A 22064-nucleotide genomic window follows, 5' to 3' on the forward strand; every position below is an offset into this window, starting at 1 on the left:
TTGGCGGCACGGTGGTGTAGTGGTTAGCGCTGTCGCCTCACAGTAAGAAGGTCCAGGTTCGAGCCCTGTGGCCGGCGAGGGCCTTTCTGTGTGGAGTTTGCATGTTCTCCCCGTGTCCGCGTGGGTTTCTTCCGGGTGCTCCGGTTTCCCCCACAGTCCAAAGACATGCAGGTTAGGTTAACTGGTGACTCTAAATTGACCGTAGGTGTGAATGTGAGTGTGAATGGTTGTCTGTGTCTATGTGTTAGCCCTGTGATGACCTGGCGACTTGTCCAGGGTGTACCCCGCCTTTCGCCCGTAGTCAGCTGGGATAGGCTCCAGCTTGCCTGCAACTCTGTAGAACAGGATAAAGCGGCTAGAGATAATGAGATGAGATAAGATGAGATGAGATGGATTCCTACTGTACCCCTATTTCTGACAGTATTGTAAAAGGTCTTAAAACATGACTCAAATCCTGTAAATGTTTGTGACCGATAATTGCTCTTGAGTCACACATTTATCTTTATCGCTTCATTGTATTCAACCGCAGTCATTAAAGATAAAGTGTGTATATGGGTTATATGACCGCTTAAGATACCAGAGTTGTTTAGTCTCAAAGGTTGACAGGAATGTTAAATTTAGTCGTGCACTAGTATTGTTTCTCTCTCTCTCTCTCTCTCTCTCACACACACACACTTACTACCCCCACCTCCTTGTGACTACCTGTTTGATAGGTTTTATGTGTGTCCTGAGGGTGGAGCTCACAAAGTACTAGACAACTATTCACTTTGGCTTCATCAGTCGTATGAGTGCTTGTGTTTGAGAAGAAAGAAAGGTGTATGGATTTTGGATTTCGTTCCCATTCCAGTAAGGCCGCATTCAAATTTACCTGCAAGTTTATTTGTATTCGAAGCACATAAATCTGCTTGCTTTGGATTTCTAGCCTATTTTGATGTACACTCTTGCAGGAGAAAGTGATCAGGATTTATTCATTCTCCTTTGAAAGGAGTCACATTAATCTGATTTACGTAAACTCATTCAGTTGACTTGATTTTTTTTTCTGGCTGTTTTTAAACTTTGACTTAAAAAAAAAATCAGTGTGTGGTCATACGAGTGTGTTTGTGTGCCATATGTGACTGATAGTTTTATCCCCATAAATATTCAAAGGCTTCTTAATGCTACTAAACATGGTGTGACATCCTGTAAGCAAATATGTGTGTTTAATCTGCTGCTTGGTCTTTCACTTTAGTAGCATTTGGTTTTGGTCCTGTGCCTTTGAAAAGGTTGGAAAAAAATTGGTGGTTCTGTGCGCCACACTTCCTGCACAATAAAACTGTAGTTCCTTTAACAGTTATATAGCAGTTCCTTTTAACACTGATGTTACTCAGGGTTATTAAACATGCGTTTGTTGCTCTGGTACTAATACCACTACAAAGCTTAGGTCTCCCTCACCATGACATTCCATTGATCATTTCCTTGAAATCCATTTGCAGATATTCAGCGGTTCGATATGCTTTGGTTTTCCTCACTTGTAAATGCAGTAAAGAAAACTAGCATGCATTTTGAATGGTGAGATTTTGGACACAGTTTCCACTAGATGGAGTGACTAGACCAACATTCAGTAATCAAAAAAGAAAGAAAGTGTCTGAAATGCCAGCCTGGGCTGTAAGCGGAAAATTTCCAAATATTGCATGTATGACAATAGAATGTTACATGATTGTGGCAATAAGATAAAAGAAAGACAAATACCCATCCATCCATTATCCATAACTGCTTATCCTTTACAGGGTCGCAGGCAAGCTGGAGCCTATCCCAGCTGACTATTGCTGGGTTTCAGTCACGTGACTTTTCTTAGTGGTTTTACCAGACATGAAATAGCTGGTGGTCTAGCAAACCAAAATGGCTGCCGTAGTGCAAACAATTAGCGATAACTTATCAGAGTATGCTCATAATCTAGAAGACACTGCTCGCTTTAGATATATTCAGAAGATTGCTTTGTGCAATGGAATCGACCCCTACAGTCTGGGAAAGAAGGATTTGTCATACGATCTTGAAAACTACCCTTCAGTCGAGTTCCCCGACATCTCGAACTATCCGGTGTTGCAGACATCCTTCTACACTGCAAATCAGATGAAAGTGTGGAAGAGTATGGAGGTTTACAACTTTTTAGTATGTGGCTGGGTAAAGGACCTCGGTATCAAGTCACTGCCACATGAATCCTGTATTGTTTTTGGCCATGTAAGTGTGTTTTTTTAAGCTTTTTGTTTGCATCTTTACAACGAAGTGCTGCAAGTTGAAGTGTAAACAAAGAACAGTTCGCTTGATTCTCACTTGTGTTGGCTCTTATCTCTCAGGTAAATCATTCACAAAGATCATCAGAAATCCCTTTAGAGACCTGGATCTTAGTTAAACAAGACGGAGAAGTGATCACGGCGCATTGTAACTGTATGGCTGGGTAAGAATTTTTTCGCGACTGTCATGCATATGGACTTTGTGAGGAGTGAGGAGTAAACAAAGAAACAGCTGGGGACTTTAGCACTTCATGACTTAAAAAAAAGTACCGTAAAATAACGACACATAGCAAGAAAAGTACTTGGAAAACACTAAGGACATAGCTGAGAGGGATATACAAACCTTTCATGAAGTGATCACTGCAAACTCGAGCATGCTTCGACTCGGCTCTCTTCGATTTCAGCGAGAAGTTCAAAAGCCACCTTTCTCGATGTCTTTTTGTGAAATCCTGTGTTCGTTCACCCTTTTTTATTAGTTCATGGGGAACCCTGAAGAAACTTTTATCAGTTTCACGGTTTGATTGATTCGAACAACCTAAAACAATGCAAACGTAAGGTATTTTCATGCAAGCAATACACCTTCTCCGTACAAACGCTTTGTCAACTGAGCTTTGGTAGAGCACCAGCTAAAGTTTCGAATAACTAATGAGGTGGATGTGACATCACATGAAACCCAGCACTGGGCAAGAGGTGGGGTACACTCTGGACAAGTCACCAAATCATTGCAGGCCTAACACATAGAGACAAACAACCATTCACACTTACGGTCAATTTAGAGCCACCAATGAGCCTACCCTGCATGTCTTTGGACTGTGGGGGAAACCGGTGCACCCGGAGGAAACCCACGCAAACACAGGGAGAACATGCAAACTCCACACAATAGGGCCCACTTCAGTCATGGGGTTTGAACACAGAACCTTCTTGCTGTGAGGCGACAGTGCTGACCTCTACACCACCATGCCACCAGTAAGACAAATAATGTTTTCATAAGGTGTTAAGCCACAATAAATGTTACAGTTTGACATCAAAATAATCAAGTACATTGAACATAAAAGGGGTGGCAATGGTGGTGTAGTTGTTAGCACTGTCGCCTGTCAGCAAGAAGGTTCCAGGTTCAAACCCCATGGTTCAACCTCATTGTGTGGAGTTTGTATGTTCTCCCCGTGTCTGCATGGGTTTCCTCTGGGTGCTCCGGTTTCCCCCACGGTTCAAAGACATGCAGGTTAGGTAAAATACGCAGCCACTGAGGTTGAACAAGACAGTGTGTACTACTCTCACATTACCCATAATGCTTTGCGCCTTGGAGGGTAACCAAAATATAAATAAACTAACACAACATGGTGTCACACAATGACAGTAATCTTTCAAATTTAAATCTCCCTAAAACTTTCAAAGAAGTGTAGAAACTAACTAAACCAAAGCTTAAAGAAATCTGCAAAGTCTTTTCTGTGGACTTTGAGAAATCAATCAGTAAAAAAAGCGCTTGTAAATATCATATCGAATGCTTTGAACATCTCTATTTGGGTGACAGTCAGCAGCGTTCTTCATCTGTGAGCACAGGGGTTCCAACAATTACTGACCTGCAGAAGTTAAAAGATCGGCAGAAGAGCTTCGAAAGATCGACACTGATCATAGAAGAATCCACAGTGAAATTGTTTTTGCTGGCTGCTGGTTATGACGAGAAAGTCGTAAGAAAATACAAAACGTTTCGTGCACGGGAACACAAGAACAGAATTCACTCAGTCAAGTAAATACTGTAAACACAGCAGAACTGTCACATTTCTTTTTTAAGTTGATTTTGATTTCCTTCACTCTGATTTTCCGAGAGTTCGTATGCTACCAGATTGTGACAATCTTTGGGCTGTTAGGGCTACAGGATCAAATACTACATTCGATCTCCCTACATAAACACTAAAATGGGACATACATGTAAGCTTACTTACGCTGCATCGTTTGCGCTTTGTTTTGGGAGTTGATCCTTCAATGAAGTTGTCCTTTTCAGTTCTTTGACTTGTCCTTGTTTTCCAGCTTTTGCACTTTTTATGACCAAACACAAAGACAGAGGGGTTTTAGGCTTCATGACTTGGATCATCAGACTTTACTCCACCACTGAAGTGTGTAGAACACAGTCATGTGTTGTTTGTCGGTGTAAAATTTTGACGGCGAATAATGTCTAACCCACGCTTTTCAACGCTTAGCCCCTTTATGTATTCTATAAAACTTTAAATCAGGAAAAATCGTTTTTCCCTGTGTAAATTCAAAGAAATGACTGAAGGTATCTGACTTAGTAAATAAATATAGCGCCTGGTTACCCCCCAAGGTGCAAAGCATTATGGGTATGTGAAAGTAGTCAATATTGGGGAGGGTTGCGTCAGGAAGGGCATCTGGTGTAAAACCTATGCCAAATCAAATATGCGGAACAGATCTGCTGTCATGACCCCTAACAGGAGCAGCCACAAGAAGAAGATTGAATGTAAAAGGTTTGAATGAATAAGATATTTTCCTAGAAAGAACTCTAGGATTATTGTTGCCCTTCATAAAAATGAGCTGAAATGAGTGATTTGTAGCGTTAGGTTTATTTCCATCTTTTTTTTATCTTAAAATATATGAATTATTCTTAAGTAGTGCATTTGCACTGATATTTGGTGAAGCCTTCCTCTCGAGGGAAGAACAGCACTTTGCAATTCAGACCTCATATTTTACACAGGGTTCAAACCTGGACACGTCATTGATTTTATGTTCCCTCAACCATCAATCAATCAGTCTCTCAGTAGTGAGGTTTTAACCTCAGCAGAAGGGCAACAATGTCTTTTGAGCAGTGTTTTTCTGTGCAGCAGTCTGGAAAATGTGCTGGTTACTATAGTCTCACCATTAGATACTCAAAGACTGACATGTACAGTCATGGTCAGAAGTTTTACATACAGTGACATGAATGTTATCTTGGATATGAATGTCATGGCAATATTTGGGCTTTCAGTAATTTCTTTGAACTGTTCTTTTTCTGTGGCAGAATGATTGTACAGCATACATCTTTAATTAAAAAAACCCACTAGAATTTGGTGCACATTTAATTTTCTTTGGGTTTTCTGAAATCAGCACAGTATCAAAATTACAGATACAGGGTCAAAATTTTGCATACGCTCACTTAGATTATTAATTCAGAGGTGCTGAAACTTCCAAAAATGTCTCTTATCTTGCCAAGGCCGAGGTATCTTAACTTCCTGTTAGCGATCATGATTGACTACAGCTGGTAGCTTCTCTGTGCCTTCATAAAAAGGGTTTGTTTACAGCACTCATTGGATTGACCAACACACAGTAAAATGAGAAAGTCCAAGGAGCTCAGTGCAGATCTGAGAAAGAGGATCGCAGATATACACATCTCCGGAATGTCTCTTGGAGCCATTTCTAAACAACTGCAGATCCCAAGATCAGTTCAAACAATTGTATCCAAGTTATTGTGAGGTGTAGTCACTTTGCCAAGCCACTTTGCTTCAAGGAAACCCAAACTGTCACCCTCAGCTGAAAGGAGATTGGTTTGGATGGTCAGGACCAACCTGGGAACCACCATGGCACAGCCCTGCCATGAACTGGAAGCTGATGGATCACTGTCTACAGTTCAGATCACCATGGACTAAGAGGCTGCTATCCAAGAAATAACCCCCTGCTCCAAAATTGACACCTTCAAGCTTAACTAAAGTTTGAAGCTCAGTCTTTTTCGGACAAAGAAAAAGCCTTCTGGAGGAAAGCTGTATGGTCAGATGAGAAAAAGATTGAGTTGTTTGACCACAATGACCACCATGTACAGAGGGACACTGTACCAGCTGGTGGTGGTGGTAGGATCGTCATGCTCTGGGGCGGTTTTGCTGCCAGTGGAACTGGTTCATTGCACAAAGTGGATGGAACAATGAAGAAGGAGGACTACCTCAGAATTCTTCAGCATAAACCATCAGAAACTTGAACACGACTTGGGAGTTACAACAGGACAATGAACCCAAACACGCATCAGAGCTGGTTGTGGAGGATAAAGCAGGCTAACATTAAGCTTAAAACAAGTCCTGACTTCAGCCCTATTGAAAATATATGGATCATGCTTATAAGTCGAGTTCATGCCAAGAAAAAAAACAAAACAAATTTAATTGAACTGTACCAATTCCTGAGGTCCTTTACCCAGCCACATACAAAAAAGTTGTAAGCCTTCATACTCTTCCATGCTTTCATCTGTTTTGCGATGTAGAAGGATGTCTGCAACACCAGATAGTTCGAGATGTTGGGGAACTCGACTGAAGGGTAGTTTTCGAGATCGTATGACAAATCCTTCTTTCCCAGACTGTAGGGGTCGATTCCATTGCACATAGCAATCTTCTGAATATATCTAAAGCGAGCAGTGGCTTCTAGATTACGAGCATACTCTGATAAGTTATCGCTAGTTGTTTGCACTATGTTTAGACCACCAGCTATTTCATTTCCGGTAAAACTGCTAAGAAAAGTCACGTGACTGAAATCCAGCAATAGCAAGCTAGAAACAATTTCATTAACATATCAAAGCTGCCTCTCCTGTCACACCAAGAGACTGAGACTGTTATGGAGCTGGTGTGTATTATTTCATTTTGAGAATTAACAATAATCAATGAAACATTGAAATAAACAACTAATTCTGAAATTGTAGTTTGGGAACTTATTTGCCTCCCTGACCATCAAATATGTTCATGTTCAAAGACTCCTGGAGACTGAGAGCATTTTTAATATATTTTTCCCCTTATGAAATGTCCTTATTATCATTCCCTATATGTACAATAAGTAAAATAATAAGATTTGATTCGTTCCCAATTATTTGAGTGAAGATAAGATAATATAAAACTTTATTGATCCCGAAGGAAATTCTTGTGCCATAAATTGCTCCATAACAATACAGTATAATTTAGAATACAACAATAAAAGTTAAAAATAAACTGTATGTAACATAAGAACTGTACAAGAAATAAATGCCAGTACCTAATAAAAAACAGTACCTAATAAAACAACAATAGAAATACTGTAAGTCACATAAGGGGCTAAACTAAAAACTAAGATAGAAGTAGGCAGATCAGACACTCACTAGCTGTGCTGTGAACATTGATGCTCATCTAAGTTTCCAAATTTGTCATTGCTAAACTTTTAAATATTTTCTGTTGTGAATAATATCATTAAAAAGCTTATAATCTCTGCTTTTCAAAGACATTTCTCTCGTTAAGATCTGTTCAGTACTTTGGGAGTAATGGCAGGTTGACGTTGGTACTACGGAGTTCACGCTCTGCTCGCGGGACATTGGGAAACTGCCGGTTCTTTTGGAGTCACGGGAAAGCAGTCAGTCTCTCTCTCTTCTGATCGATTTCCAACTGGATTACTCATGAATATCAACCAGACAACTAATAGGGATGTTCTCTCCTTCTCACTGTTTCTGATGAAGTATTCAGCAAAATTTTCCGTCAGCTAGTTTTGATGTTATGATTCATGGGAGACTTTGAAGTGAGTTTTCATAGCTTTACCTACTTATTTTTTTCCAAATTAAACTGATTCATGTGAATAAATAACTATTTTAGAATATAACTGGAGTTGTTTTGATGAAAAATATTGAGATCTTAGTGGTCGGAATGAGATTTAAAAAACTGAAAGTCAGAAACGCGAGTGTCAATTTCAGTTCAATTAAATGGAATTGTTTATTGGATGTGGCTCACACAGTTGTTTTCGAGGTTCGCCTTGAAAGCTGTGAATATTATCATTTATATTCTTTCATAGAAACACTAGTAGGCTCTACTTTTGAGAAATACAGAGCATAAAGAGGCTATTAGAAATAATCTTTTATTCCTTTTTTATTGAGTGTAGTGATTTAATGTTTTTTAAAACCTAATTAGCTAATTAAATACTAATTTGCATAATTTGTTTTTACTAATTTTTCAAACTTTGTATTCAGTATACAACCATCTATGTGCCTGCCGATTTCCATGTAAATATCTTGAAAAATAGAAAAGTTATTAAGAAAAAAGCATTTGATCACATTCGTTAACGAGGCCCATTTTGGACCATGTTATCCTCATACATAATATTACATTAGTTTTCTAAAAATTAAGCTGTTTTTTTCAATCTTTGATTTGTAATTTCTTGAGTTTCAAGCAATTTGGATTGGATTTGAATTTTCACCCGATATGCCTAAAGGAAATAGAAAATGTAAAAGTCAGTGTTCAGATGGTTAGCATTCTAACAATAGAAATAAAGTAAGTTATGGAAAAGACTAACTCCAAAAAATTAAAGTACACAATAGAAAGAAAAAAAAATACATTGAGAGGGAAAAAACTGCACATGATAGTGGAATGCAATGAAAAGTAATATTTCATGTGGTGAAATTAAATATTGCACATACCGTATGTTGGGAAAAACAATATTGCACATGTGAACCACCGGAGCCATTTTATATAATTTTTGGGTGCCATTAATTGACTGTATATATGCCGCACACACAAACAGTTCTCTCTCTTGAGTGTGTCTCGTTATTTTCGTATTAGCAGAGGATGTTCTCCGACTGCACAGCCCTGATTTCTGCTTATAATCAAGTTCTGTCTGTCTTTATTTTCAGGCTGAAGACTCCACTGCTCAGCCTGATGATGATGCAAAGGAGGATCATGATGGTACTTTGGTCCATCCCCATAGGCACCAGTAGTTTTGTGTGAGGGGAGAAGACGCCTGGAATCAGACTAGAGGACCACAAGAGGGTCGAGGAGTGGAGAGGAAAGGATGTCTGCGAGTGCGCCTAATTCAGCCCCGCCCCCTAAAAAGAGCCGGGGGAAACAGGAGATGGAGTCTCTACAGGCAGCCAATGAGGAGCTCAAGGCCAAACTAAGTGACGTACAAAATGAGCTGCAGCAGGAGAGGGCGAAGGTACGTTCATCAGTTACAGTCTTCAGGATTCTGTAATTCTATAATTCTTCAGTTTTATATTTAAAAAAATGTTTAATGTCCAGTCTCGAGACATTTTCTGTGTTGACTTGGAGCTTTCTTGAACTTATTGGCATTTGTACTCGTGTTCAATCTTGACTCAAGACTAAATATGCTAGTTGAAGTAAAGGCTTGGCCGCAGAAGAGATTTGATGGTTTTTCGTCTCTTATCTTGAATCAATCTTGCTTTCGTTTGGGTTTTGACTTGCTCTCAACTAGAGCCCTGCACTCCCGCGGGAGTCCCGCGGGACCCGCTGCAAAGCAGTGCGGCGCGGGACAAATTTTGAAAGCTCATTGCGGGCGGGACCGGAAGTGCACATATGCGCGCGCGGGCGGGAGCGGTGTTAAGCTGCAGTCCCGCTAACTAAAAATGCGTTTGAAATAAAATGTATAAATTATTAATTTATGTCTATCATATATAATTTGTGCTGGATAATTTATTTATCATTAATAAAAACATTGTAAGATGCCTAAATTTGCAGAGCTAGATTATCAGAAGAATAGCATCTTAAACTTGCCATTAGCGGGAAATCCTTTGATCACTCTAATGACTCTAATCACTCAGTTCACATCTAGCTAGCAAGAGAACTATGTGTGAAGTGATTTACGGCTTGCGTAGTCTACAACTTTAATCAGAGAGACATGTTACACAGTGACGGTAGGCTTGACTCAATGCTATCCCAGAAATCCTTCCTGTAATATGCAAATTTGGCTGTCCAATCAGAGGCGGCCAAATTTGCATATTACAGGAAGGATTTCTGGGATAGCATTGAGTCAAGCCTACCGTCACTGTGTAACATATCTCTCTGACTAAAGTTGTAGACTAACTCAATTTCTTTTATTACCTTTGCTTTCCAATTAAAAGAAAAAAAAAAAACATGCATCATTGATACAAAGCAAGCCCGTTCACTTTTTTACGCTGATCAGAGAATTTCAATGGTTTCTCATATGATAAAAATGTGTGAATTATGATTAAATATTTTAATCGTTTGACAGCACTATTTTTTATTATTATTATTAGAAACAGTATATGCCGAATTCCGAAACAAGGTAAATAATAACGTGAGCTGTAGATATTTATGCTGAAATCCACTCAAAATAGGGGGCGGGGCACCATCACGCTGTGTCAAGACAAGATCTCATCTTATCTCATTATCTCTAGCCGCTTTATCCTTCTACAGGGTCGCAGGCAAGCTGGAGTCTATCCCAGCTGACTACGGGCGAAAGGCGGGGTACACCCTGGACAAGTCGCCAGGTCATCACAGGGCTGACACATAGACACAGACAACCATTCACACTCACATTCACACCTACGGTCAATTTAGAGTCACCAGTTAACCTAACCTGCATGTCTTTGGACTGTGGGGGAAACCGGAGCACCTGGAGGAAACCCACGCGGACACGGGGAGAACATGCAAACTCCACACAGAAAGGCCCTCGCCGGCCACGGGGCTCGAACCCGGACCTTCTTGCTGTGAGGCGACAGCGCTAACCACTACACCACCGTGCCGCCCAAGACAAGAACTTTCAGAAATAACGCGAACGTCTGCATCATGCGGGATTTGTGGGCGGGAGCGGGACTGAAAATCATAATTTTTTTTGTGGGCGCGGGCGGGACTGAAAATCATAATTCTTTGCGGGCGCGGGCGGGACTGAAAATCATAATTCTTTGCGGGCGCGGGCGGGAGTGGGACTGCACAAGGCAGGCAGGCAGGCGGGCAGGCGCGGGACTGAAAAATCCGGCCCGCGCAGACCTCTACTCTCAACCCCCTAAAGACTTGGGGCCAGCGCAAGTCCTATTTTGATGTTAAAAAACTTCTGTTGGGATTTACTAAAGAAAAGTTAGAGATGGAAAGGCGTGGACATAGTTATTATACCCTGTCCGTACCTCCGTCCGTCCGAAACACACTTTTTCTCAGCAATCACAAGTAATAGCCACTTGATACTTGGTACCAAGCTTCAGCTTGCGGTTCTATACCGTGTCTACTATTTTCAGATTTGTCGCACATCAACTTCCTGTTTACCGACTGAATGTATTTACGAAACATATAGTGTGGCTTTACAAAACTGTCGTAACATTTTTCTCAGCAACTACAAATCACAACTGCTTGATATTTGGTACCAAGCTTCAGCTTGCGGTTCTATACCGTGTATACCATTTTCAAGTCTGTTGCACATTGACTTCCTGTTTACCGACTTAATTTATTTGTTTATGGCTTTACAAAATTTTCATAGCATTTTTCTCAGTAACTACAAGTCACAGCTGCTTGATATTTGGTACTGAGCTTCAGCTTGGGGTTCTATACCATGTATACCGTTTTCAGGTCTGCTGCACATTGACTTCCTGTTTACCGATTGAATGTATTTACGAAACATATAGGGTGGATTTACAAAATTTTCGTAACACTTTTTTCAGCAACTACAAACTACACTGCTCTTTACTTACTTGTTTCAGGGTTAATTATTTGTTGAAGTCAACATTCATAACAAGTGTCCTATTACTTCAATGGCTTGCATTCTGATATAAGCGAGAGTGGGAGTATACGTACATGAGCAGTAGCTCACAGTTGAGCTTGTTATTTTTGCAGCTGACCTCATTGCATATGTATTTATAGGAGCTTCCAGTGTTGTAGTTGGGTCACTAAACTTCGAGTCCAAGTCCAGTCTCGAGTCCTCAATGTTCAGGACCAGGAGTCAAGTCCAAGTCATTAAAGAAAATTTCGAGTCAAGTCCAAGTTGAGTCCGACACAAATGACACAGCTGTCACACATGCACACTCTCTAAAACACATAGATAGCTTTGAGTAGTGTGAAGATGTATATCCCGTACCAAAGCCTACAATAAATTCAAAGAAAAAGATGTCTTCTATCAGGAATATTTAGGAAAAGGCTGGTGGCACTAATGTTAAGCAGCCATGTCAAAAACAACACTCTCACAAACATAACACTCTAGTGTGCTTTACTGTAACAAATGCAATTGTGTGCATTTCAAAAACATAACCGTGTTACACAAACATGATGCATCTCAAAAACAAAAGTTTTGATTCTGATTGGATTTGGTTTGCTGTGCTGTTGGCACTTGTGTGCAAATTAGCATAAAAATTAGTGTAAATGTTAAATGTTAATCTTACCATCAAATTAGTCTCATCTCATTATCTCTAGCCGCTTTATCCTTCTACAGGGTCGCAGGCAAGCTGGAGCCTATCCCAGCTGACTATGGGCGAAAGGCGGGGTACACCCTGGACAAGTCGCCAGGTCATCACAGGGCTGACACATAGACACAGACAACCATTCACACTCACATTCACACCTACGGTCAATTTAGAGTCACCAGTTAACCTAACCTGCATGTCTTTGGACTGTGGGGGAAACCGGAGCACCCGGAGGAAACCCACGCGGACATGGGGAGAACATGCAAACTCCACACAGAAGGGCCCTCGCCGGCCCCGGGGCTCGAACCCAGGACCTTCTTGCTGTGAGGCGACAGCGCTAACCACTACACCACCGTGCCGCCCCCATCAAATTAGTATAAAAATTAATTTAGATATAAATATCTTATGCCTTATTATTATGGTATGTTACAGAAATAAAGAAAAAAAAATCCAAGTACTCATCTCCAGTTTATGAGTCCGAATGCAGTTAATGCACGAGTCTGAGTCCAAGTTCAAGTCATCAGTTTTTAAGTCCAAGTCAAGTCCTTAGAATTAGGGCACGAGTCAGACTCGATCCCGAGTCCTGGACTCGAGTACTACAGGTCTGGAAGCTTCCCTGTCAGACCGCGAAATTTGGGGGAGGAGAGTTTTGAAATGAATCATGCAACGTGATTTATCACCTCGCCCGGGACAGAGTCCACCAGGGAGCGAGGTATTGTTTCGAGTCAGGTTTCTTTGTTTTTTGTTAATGATATTACGGGAAAAAGGCTGGATCAATCTTCATGAAACTTTTAGGATAGATGGGTATTGGTCTCAAATAGAGGTCTGTGCGGGTCGGATTTTTCAGTCCCGCTCCCGCCCGCATTGTGCAGTCCCACTCCCGCCCGCAAAGAATTATGATTTTCAGTCCCGCTCCCACCCGCGCCCACAAAAAAATTATTATTTTCAGTCCCGCTCCCGCCCGCGCCTGCCATATTTTATCCCGCTCCCGCCCGCAAATCCCGCATGATGCAGACGTTCGCGTTATTTCTCAGGAAAGTTCTTGTCTTGACACAGCGTGATGGTGCCCCGCCCCCTACTTTGAGTGGATTTCAGCATAAATATCTACAGCTGACGTTATTATTTACCTTGTTTCAGAATTCAGCTTATACTGTTTCTAATAATAATTAGTGTTGTCAAACAATTAAAATATTTAATCGCGATTCACACATTTTTATCATATGAGAAACCATTGAAATTCTCTGATCAGCATAAAAAAATGAATAGGCTTGTTTTATACCAATGGTGCATGTTTTGTTTTTTTTTTTCCAATTGTAAAGCAGGGCTAGTAAGAGAAGTGAATTGATTTACTGCTTGAGTTAGTCTACAACTTTAGTCAGAGGGACATGTTACACAGTGACGGTAGGCTTGACTCAATGCTATCCCAGAAATCCTTCCTGTAATATGCAAATTTGGCCACCTCTGATTGGACAGCCAAATTTGCATATTACAGGAAGGATTTCTGGGATAGCATTGAGTCAAGCCTACCGTCACTGTGTAAAGGCCTCTGCATGCTCGTGCGACAAGGCTTTCGCAGATAGCTTTTCGCAGACAGTTGTAATTATTGTTGAGCGGGGAGTAATAGGCATGCGCGATGTTATTCACCGGCACAACGCAAGGGGGCGCGAAGTCGCTAGGAGTAGTTGGTGGGTGTGGTTAGTGGAGTGTTTATCCTCCGGTTACTTATAATGACTAGAACTTTTTTTTTTTTATAATGATTAGAACTGGAGTTGTATAGATGTACGTACTTCCTCAATCAACCGCTCTTCGTGCTGCTCCATCTTCGCTCGTGTTTTTAAAAATGCCGGTCGTGAAAACAAACCAAACCGGGAAAGTAGGGAAGCGGAAGTGCGTGTACAGCGGACCAATCAGAGCCCTCTTGTCTGCGGCGCTGTCTGCGAGGCTTCTGCGGTGGTCACAATTTTTTGGGAGGTGCGCGCAGAGCGTCTGCGAAGGTGGGGGGGCTACGCAGACACTGTCTGCGAGGACTGGGTTGGCAGCATAAATTGGCCTTTACATGTCCCTCTGACTAAAGTTGTAGACTACGCAAGCCGTAAATCACTTCACTCATAGTTCTCTTGCTAGCTGGATGTGAACTGCGAGTCATTAGAGTGATCAAAGGATTTCGGCTAACTTAAGATGCTATTCTTCTGATAATGTAACTCTCTCTGCAAGTTTAGGCATCTTAAAATGTTTTTATTAATGACAAATAAAATATCCAGCACAAATTATGTATGATAGACATAAGTTAATAATTTATACATTTTATTTCAAACACATTTTTAGTTAGCAGGACTGCAGCTTATCACCGCTCCCGCCCGCGCGCGCATATGTGCACTTCCGGTCCCGCCCGCGCCACATATGTGCGCTCCCGCTCCCGCCCGTGCGCGCATATGTGCACTTACGGTCCCGCCCGCACCCGCAATGAACTTTCAAAATTTGTCCCGCGCCGCACTGCTTTGCGGCGGGTCCCGCGGGACTCCCGCAGGAGTGCAGGGCTCTAGTCTCAAATAGAACCTCCAACATTTTTTAGGGCCATCCGGTCAAGGTCACCAAAAAGGTCAAAATCGTTTTTGTTGTAGCTACTGCCTCATATAGAGGCGCTAGCCACTACGTCATCGTGCTGTAAGAACGTAAGAGTGTAATGATCGCGCACTGCGCATACACGCGTTCCGATTTAGTGTATACAATTCGGTTCACCATTCGAAATAAATGGATGAGACTAAAGAAATCACTTTCAGACATGTTTATGCTTATTACAGAGGGAAAGTGCATTCCACTGAGCTCTAGCGCCGGGCCATTTTCGGGAAATAATCGTTTCAGTCACGGCGACAGCATGTGTATGTCAGCCTCGGTTTGGAGGTTTCAGTTTCGAAAACTGTAAGAGGTAAGAGTAGAATAATATAAAGTACAGACACTTGGTATATTTTACTTCTGTGATTTTTAAATTGTTCATTTTTGGATTACACTTCATTCTTGTGGCTACTGCCTCATAGAGTAAATATATATATATATATATATATATATATATATATATATATATATGCTATATTTATTGTATGGACATGGTATCAGAAAATAATTTTATTTATCAGCAGTAGTCACAGGGTACCTATTTTTTTCGTGATATCTTCCTTCATATTCATCATAAGTCCTACCGGGCGAGGTTTGTTTTGCCTGGCAACACTTGTTAAGGTTTGTGGTAGTCTGGTTACTGCTAGTGCTATTATTTAACCCTGAAAAAAGCATGTCTTAGCCATTTTTTCATTTGACATGGCAGCGATAGTTGCTGCTAGGAGGAGGAGGAAGAGAAGGTGCCACTGAGATTTGACAATGTGTGGTAGAAGGGAGAGAATTTTCATCACTTGTGTTAATTTATTTGGAATGCCAGGGGAAGACATTAATCTTCATTCATATTGATCACCAAGACCTTATTCTTAATTTGCTGGAGGAAATCAAAGATGACCTGGAACCTCCAATTAGAAGGTAATTCGTGATGCTCTTGGTAGATTGTGTTACTTATTAAAATGAACTGGCTGCATCAGAACTGATCTGGCCACTCCCATTGGAATTTTTAATTTTTTAATTAATTATTTATCTTTTTATCACAGCCTCGCGCTAATTAGCCTTGCTTGGAAAATCTGAACTCTTGGTCTTGACTCGATCTCGGTTACTCCTGATTTTGTGGTGGTCTTGACTAAACCCTTCATTTAATGCACAGAGGAGTGTGTTGTGTCAATACGTTTATGGCTCAATTAACTCAATTATGCTTCATTTTACAACAGGTACCAAAAAAGTGCAAACAACTAACATGTTAACAGGATGCTCGGATATATTATACTTTAACAGGACGCCAAAACAGCTGAATTCATCCAAGTTGTAAAAAAAAAAGTGCACCGAGATACTGTAAGTATCAGCTGAGTAATATTTTAAATTAGTATAAAATCGTGTGCGCTGATTGGTCGAGAAATTCAGACTATTTCTCGGTAATCACCTCGAGTGACTCAGCAAAATGGTGGCCAATCGCTTTGCCACTGTAAGTGAGGAAGAAGTAGAAATGATGAAACAAAATGCAGTTCCTAAAAGCACTAAAGATGCTATGAAGTTTGGAATAAAACTATTCAAAGGTAAGGTGGAATTGTGATTTATTTTATCGATTTTAAAACAAATTATTTTATGTGACTCAACGTAGATAAAATAAAATCACAATTCCACCTTACCTTTGAATAAGTGACACACAAGTCTGCACGCACCGTTATTATATTTGCATGCCGCTTTTGAAGTTTGAAATAAATGAAATTTTAAAATATGATTTAAAAATTTTTTGAAATAATCACCTATGTATTTATCCTAAAACAATTGTCTGCCTCAGGCGAAGTGAATATTGGTGAATAATAACCTTGACTTTGTCGCAGTTATTATTATTCAAATATACCATGCACTGAGAGGCTCCTATTGAAATCATGGATTCTCTGAGGTGACTGGCATCATACTATTTTGTGAGGGGCACAGCCCTGAAGAAAACAGTACTACCGTATGCCAGTCACGGAAGAGAATCCATAATTATCGGAGCCTCTCAGTGCATGGAATATTAGATTTATATCCCTCATCAAAAAATTCCAAAGTGTTAAGAATGAATCTCGGCATAAACTCACTGGAGGCAGCCATGTTTATTGTTTACGTCGGAGCAAACTTTGACTTGTACATGTGCAGTGTACCATGCTATCGCCTACCTCGCCAGGCATGATCATGATACGTACATCTACACACACAGAAATGCTCACGGAGCCACACCTGTGACTCGAGTCAACTGTATAGACCCCTTCGCATGTTTGTAAACAAACCGACCGTTGCCAGGATGCGCGCGCAGCCTGGACTCAGAAACAATGGCGCTGCCCATAGACCGGCATTATGAGCTGTCAGATTATGCAAAACAATTGTCGTTACAAGATCGAGAATGCGACATAAATAAAGTTAACTCTAACAAGTGGACATCGCCTACCGGATCCGTATTTAATTAAAGAGTGGACGGACGATGTTAGTAAGTTTTCCTCTGATACCTGAAGGCAGTCATACTATTTACAAAAAATGTCAAACTCAAAAAAAAAAAAACCCCATTTACAAAAGTAGCCTGCCATCAACATTCTGGTTACAGCGAGACTACAACTTGATTAACAATGGGACATTCATATTCATTTTGTTTTAATCAAATTATGCCAGTGATGTGATGGCAATGTGGCTTTAGCTACAACAGCAAATACCAACACTAAACAGCAATTTGCAGGAGGTAACGGCATGAAAGGAATGATAGTGTAAAGAGTGCAGCTAAGAGAAATCAGAGCTGCGTAAAAAGCGAGAGGCAGAGAGCAGAAATGAAACTGAACGGGGCGGGAGCTAGGTTAGAGCAGTCAACGTAAGTTGGCATTTAGAGTGAGGGCACACAATTTTACCTTTCCATCCTTGCTTTAAAATTGTGATTTTCGGCATACACAAATAATGATGGCACAAAATCTGGACTGCTCGAGTCAAGCGAGACCTCTCCTACAAACAAAATTGCATGCAAAGCTAAGTTAACATGCTAACAATATTCATTACATTGTGTAACTATGACCCAGCTAATCAGACAAACATTACCAAAGTATTTTGCTACATCAATAAACGAAGACTAGAAAGAATAAAAAAGAAAGATTTAATAAATAGCCTGATCTTACCTGTGATGAAGTGGGCGCTGCAAACCCGCGCATAGTCCTTTCATCCCAGTCTACACGTTTGATGGCTTGTAGCCATAGACGTCGGCGATTTTTTTGGAATGGGTGAGATCCTGCTGGAATTCTGTACATTTTAACCCCATCACTGCTACGATTCTGACACCCGACAACACAACAACTAGGCATTTCTTCCAAATATTTCTTCTTGTCTCTACCGTCGCTGAGTCTTTTTTGGGTCCAGGCTGCGTGCGCAATTTCCTCTTACGTATGAATGACGTTTACTGCGAAGAGGTCTATAGCTTGAAATTGTGATGTCAGGTCATGGTATATCCAGGATATACCATGACTGACTCCCACCATACGAGCTTCATTGCTAAATCAATGGTGGAACTATTTTCTGTCATGTGAGCCATCCTTGGCTAATCCCTGCATACAAATTTTTTTGATGAGGGATATAATCACCGATATTCACTTCACCTACGGCGAATAATTGTTAATTAAAAGGTTGGTAAATATGGCTGTTTACATTAAGTATATTGCAAGAGTTAGGCCAGAGTTAATCCAGTTTTATGGCATACCACGTGACTGCAGTTGATGGTTTTCCTTCTCTAACACACATTAAGAGTGGAAATTAACTGAGCTGAGAACTACTGCTCCAAAATGATGTACTTTACAAAGAGTTTAAAATTACTGAACTACATTTGGAGAATATAATGCTTACTCTTTCTCACACTTGTTTGCACTTACACAAAGCTAATGTACATACAAGATCAGTAAGTGCAGGTGTTTATTATACAGTGGTGCTTGAAAGTTTGCGAACCCTTTAGAATTTTCTATATTTCTGCATAAATATGACCTAAAACATCATCAGATTTTCACACAAGTCCTAAAAGTAGATAAAGAGCACCCAGTTAAACAAATGAGACAAAAATATTATACTTGGTCATTTATTTATTGAGGAAAATGAGCCATTATTACATATCTGTGAGTGGCAAAAGTATGTGAAACTTTGCTTTCAGTATCTGGTGTGACCCCCTTGTGCAGCAATAACTGCAACTAAACGTTTCTGGTAACTCTTGATCAGTCCTGCACACCGGCTTGGAGGAATTTTAGCCCATTCCTCCGTACAGAACAGCTTCAACTCTGGGATGTCGGTGGGTTTCCTCACATGAACTGCTTGCTTCAGGTCCTTCCACAACATTTTGATTGGATTAAAGGTCAGGACTTTGACTTGGCCATTCCAAAACATTAACTTTATTCTTCTTTAACCATTATTTGGTAGAATGACTTGTGTGCTTAGGGTCGTTGTCTTGCTGTATGACCCACCTTCTCTTGAGATTCAGTTCATGGACAGATGTTCTGACATTTTCCTTTAGAATTCACTGGTATAATTCAGAATTCATTGTTCCATCAATGATGGCAAACCATCCTGGCCCAGATGCAGCAAAACAGGCCCAAACCATGATACTACCACCACCATGTTTCACAGATGGGATAAGGTTCTTATGCTGGAATGCAGTGTTTTCCTTTCTCCAAACATAATGCTTCTCATTTAAACCAAAAAGTTCTATTTTGGTCTCATCCGTCCACAAAACATTTTTCCAATAGCCTTCTGGCTTGTCCACATGATCTTTAGCAAACTGCAGACGAGCAGCAATGTTCTTTTTGGAGAGCAGTTGCTGTCTCCTTGCAACCCTGCCATGCACACCATTTTTGCTCAGTGTTCTCCTGATGGTGGACTCATGAACATTAACATTAGCCAATGGGAGAGAGGCCTTCAGTTGCTTAGAAGTTACCCTGGAGTCCTTTGTGACCTCGCTGACATGTAATAACATGCCTTGCTCTTGGAGTGATCTTTGTTGGTCGACCACTCCTGGGGAGGGTAACAATGGTCTTGAATTTCCTCCATTTGTACACAATCTGTCTGACTGTGGTTTGGTGGAGTCCAAACTCCTTTAGAGATGGTTTTGTAACCTTTTCCAGCCTGATGAGCATCAACAACACTTTTTCTGAAGTCCTCAGAAATCTCCTTTGTTCGTGCCATGATACACTTCCACAAACGTGTTGTGAAGATCAGACTTTGATAAATCCCTGTTCTTTAAATAAAACAGGGTGCCCACTCACACCTGATTGTCATCTCATTGATTGAAAACACCTGACTCTAATTTCACCTTCAAATTAACTGCTAATCCTAGAGGTTCACATACTTTTGCCACTCACAGATATGTAATCATTTTCCTCAATAAATAAATGACCAAGTATAATATTTTTTGTCTCATTTGTTTAACTTTGTTCTCTTTATCTACTTTTAGGACTTGTGTGAAAATCTGATGATGTTTTAGGTCATATTTATGCAGAAATATAGAAAATTCTAAAAGGTTCACAAACTTTCAAGCACCACTGTATCTGCCGCATTTAGTCAAATAATGAGTTCTGGAAATAGATGGACATCTGTAGTACATTAGTACAAAAAAAAAAATCATAATTATACCACAGTGCTGTTGAATTCTCCAATCTGATTGGCTGGAAGATTCATTTTCTATAACAGTAGCTCTGACAGTAGTGAAGCTCTGTAAAACCAAATCAAAGGTTTATATTAAGTTTCGTATACATAGATTAATAATATTATTCAACAACGAACACCCCCCCCCCCCCCAGTTGTTGATATGTTGAATTTTTCTCTGAGGAGATTATGGAAGGAGTCTCTAGTGTCAGTAAATTATAACAGTTAGAGGCAAAGGTGCTCCTTTACATTTCCCATCACATGAAAGTGTTCAGGACAAAGGACTAGGAACAAGCTGGACTGTATTTCTTTGTTCTTATTAACTAATTGTTTCTAGCTGCTACAATGTACGTAATAACAAAAATGAACTCTAACTATAAATGGATAAAAAGCATGATGTTCTTTCATGAATGCAAATCTCTGTGGTATAAGAGGCATAAAACTCCCCCACATCACACTATCCTGTCTTTGATGATTTTCCTTGAACAGCATGCTCTGCATTGTTTTATTCCTTACATAACATGTGATGTATTAGGGCAGATAATTGTCATCTGTTTTTCTTTCAATAAGTATTTCCACCACATATTAAACAACATTTGAAGCAGTCAACTTAAAATAAGTCTCCATCGAGAAGTCTGGTTCATGTGACTAGCTCATTTGTACAACCCTAATTCCAAAAAGTTGGGACACTGTGTAAACTGTAAATAAAAACTGAATGTGAAGATTTGCAAATCATGGAAACCCTATATTTCATTGAAAATAGTACAAAAAGAACAGATCAAATGTTGAAACTGAGAAATTTTATTGTTTTCTGAAAAATATCTGCTCATTTTGAATTTGATGTCAGCAACACATTTCAGAAAAGTTGGGACAGGGGCATATTTACCACTGTGTTGCGTCACCTCTACTTTTAATAACACTCTAAACGTTTGGGAACTGAGGAGACCAATTGCTGTAGTTTTGAAAGAAAAATGTTATGTTCTCCCATTCTTGCCTGATATACAATTACATTTGCTGAACAGTTCAGGGTCTCCTTTGTCGTACTGTGCGCTTCATAATGCACCAAATGTTTTAAATGGGAGACGGGTCTGGACTGCAGGCAGGCCAGTTTAGCACCCAGACTCTTTTACTTCAATTTTAATCTATACAGAAAGTGGTTTAGCATTGTCTTGCTGAAGGAAGGAAGGAAGGCCTTCCCTGAAAAGATTTAGTCTGGATGGCAGCATATTGCTCTGAAACGTGTATATATCATTCAGCATTAATGACGCCTTCCCAGATGTATAAGCTACCCATGTCATGTGCACTAATGCACCCTCATACCATCACAGGTGCTGGCTTTTGAACTGTGCACTGATAACAAGCTGGATGGTCCCTCTCCTCTTTAGCCTGGAGGACGTGGTGTCCATGATTTCTAAAAAGCATTT

At 40.3% G+C, this 22064-nt stretch overlaps 1 protein-coding gene across 1 annotated transcript in view; it reads left to right on the forward strand.

Annotated features, from left to right (window-relative positions):
- The first annotated feature begins 777 nt into the window (after positions 1-777).
- The window catches only part of jakmip1 (janus kinase and microtubule interacting protein 1), a 76930-nt gene continuing 55643 nt past the window's right edge, over positions 778-22064 (forward strand). Inside the window, exons 1-2 of the mRNA XM_060926867.1 lie at positions 778-846; positions 8881-9182. Of these exons, the coding sequence (XP_060782850.1) occupies positions 9039-9182 (144 nt within the window). The 5' untranslated portion in view covers positions 778-846; positions 8881-9038. The remainder of the gene's footprint in view (positions 847-8880; positions 9183-22064) is intronic.

This window comes from Neoarius graeffei, chromosome 8 (genome assembly GCF_027579695.1).
Source record: "Neoarius graeffei isolate fNeoGra1 chromosome 8, fNeoGra1.pri, whole genome shotgun sequence".
Lineage (NCBI taxonomy): Eukaryota > Metazoa > Chordata > Actinopteri > Siluriformes > Ariidae > Neoarius > Neoarius graeffei.